Here is a 1,749-nt window from a genome sequence, read left to right as displayed (position 1 = left end):
TAAATATGTCATCAAGACATAATTTGAATCTAGACCGGTTCACGTTCGAGCAGAAACAAAAACACTCGTATGATTTCGCCAGTCACGCGATTATTGCAAATCACGTGATCATTGCGTCAATAGTTCAGTTCAGTCGTCAGTTCAACAAATAATTGCTTGTTAGATAATCAATTGTTTAATGTCTGAGTACATCGATGATCGCATAATTCATAAGGATTAGATGATCATTTAAATTTAAGTAGTGAAGGGAACCTATATCTACTGTTACGTTTATATTTAAGATATAAGATGTTGGCTATTTCAGGCTCTTTTTAAACTAATATTGTGCTTATCAGTCTATAGTATTAAGTTATTTGAGCGTTATCGGTTTATTAGAAAAAAAAAATCATCAAACCGCTGATAAATAGGTGTAGATAATGTTTATTGAGATATCGACCCTGTAACAAAAATAGGATCATCATCAAATAAATTGCAATAACCTGCAAGGCTAAAACAAAAACGATCGTCGTAATTTACTCATTTACCGTGGAAGAACGTCATAATTTTTTTCAATATTATATATATGTATACGTTTTGATCAGTTAATTATATTTTTATTTTTTTTAGGCATTTAATAAAGATATTTTAGTTAAGACCTTGACATTCTACATCTGAGCCAAACAAATGTGTGTGTGTGTGTGTGTGTTTGTACAGACACTTACACATGTATTACAACGCAACATCTATAATATGTTGTGTTAGATCTATGATATATCATAAAAATTAACCAAACATTTCAGAATTGTTGCGAAAATCCGAATAAAATATTTAATATATTAAACGTGTATTGTGTAAAGAACGTTCCAATTGTATTTTTAATATCAAAAACTCTTACAAACAGCATTATAATTTATAGTTCACAGTAGAAGAGACGGTCCTATTTACATTTAATTATGAAATAGATGATATCCTGTCTCTGTCTGTCGCTAGTAACTTTCAAACCGTTATGTCATGCATCCTTCGCGAGCTGACTAGGTATGAGCGAGTAGGATAGGTAGGTAGGTAAATGTGGAGTAGGAAGGTACTATAGCACTAGTACCACGTTCTTCTCGCTTTGAGCTAGTACGGGTGTGGCTATTCGTAATATACCTCTATAATAATTATGAGATTGTTTCAACCGTTACAGAAATTCATAACCCCGAGTAAGATATTTCAAATGTCTGTATATGTTCTATATCCAACTTGGTAAATACGCTATACATTACAATATATGAGATTGAATCTCTTGAATACTTGATGTAATTAAAGAAGTAGAAGTATTCAGAATTAACTGGTATTCAGGACGAGTTACGTAATTTGGACCGATTCTCATGAATATATGATATGTGTGCATATCGGGTAGGTCTGAGAATCGGCCAACATCTATTTACAATACCCCTAAATGATAAAAGTGAGGCACAACAGCGTTTGCCGGGTCAGTGGTACTTATATTAACAACAATAATTGATTGTCATTTCCTTAGTGTTATCTAAATTTCAATGAAAAATATTTCATTTGGATTCAGGTAAAACTGGCGACTGATGCAGGGCTGGTGATCTTTTGTTGGGGCGATGACAATAATGACAAGAACACCATTAAGAAACTTAAAGAGATGGGACTACACGCTGTCATCTACGATAAACTCGATCAGTACACAACGAAGGAAGTTAAGGTGCATGAAATATATAATTTTGTTCACAGCTTTTGCTATATTTTATCGTAGTTAGGCTT

General features: G+C 32.8%; 1 protein-coding gene across 4 annotated transcripts in view; it reads left to right on the top strand.

Moving 5' to 3' along the window:
* Positions 1-1,741, top strand: part of LOC119830561 (glycerophosphocholine phosphodiesterase GPCPD1) — a 6,687-nt gene extending 4,946 nt beyond the window's left edge. For all 4 annotated transcript variants that reach the window (XM_038353648.1, XM_038353639.1, XM_038353631.1 and 1 more), the window contains one exon: positions 1,544-1,741. In XM_038353648.1, coding sequence (XP_038209576.1) covers positions 1,544-1,741 — 198 coding nt within the window. The remainder of the gene's footprint in view (positions 1-1,543) is intronic.
* The last annotated feature ends 8 nt before the right edge of the window (positions 1,742-1,749 follow it).

This window comes from Zerene cesonia, chromosome 1 (genome assembly GCF_012273895.1).
Source record: "Zerene cesonia ecotype Mississippi chromosome 1, Zerene_cesonia_1.1, whole genome shotgun sequence".
Taxonomy (NCBI): domain Eukaryota; kingdom Metazoa; phylum Arthropoda; class Insecta; order Lepidoptera; family Pieridae; genus Zerene; species Zerene cesonia.
The sequence above is the reverse complement of the archived record's forward strand: the minus strand, read 5'-3'. Positions and strand labels throughout refer to the sequence as shown.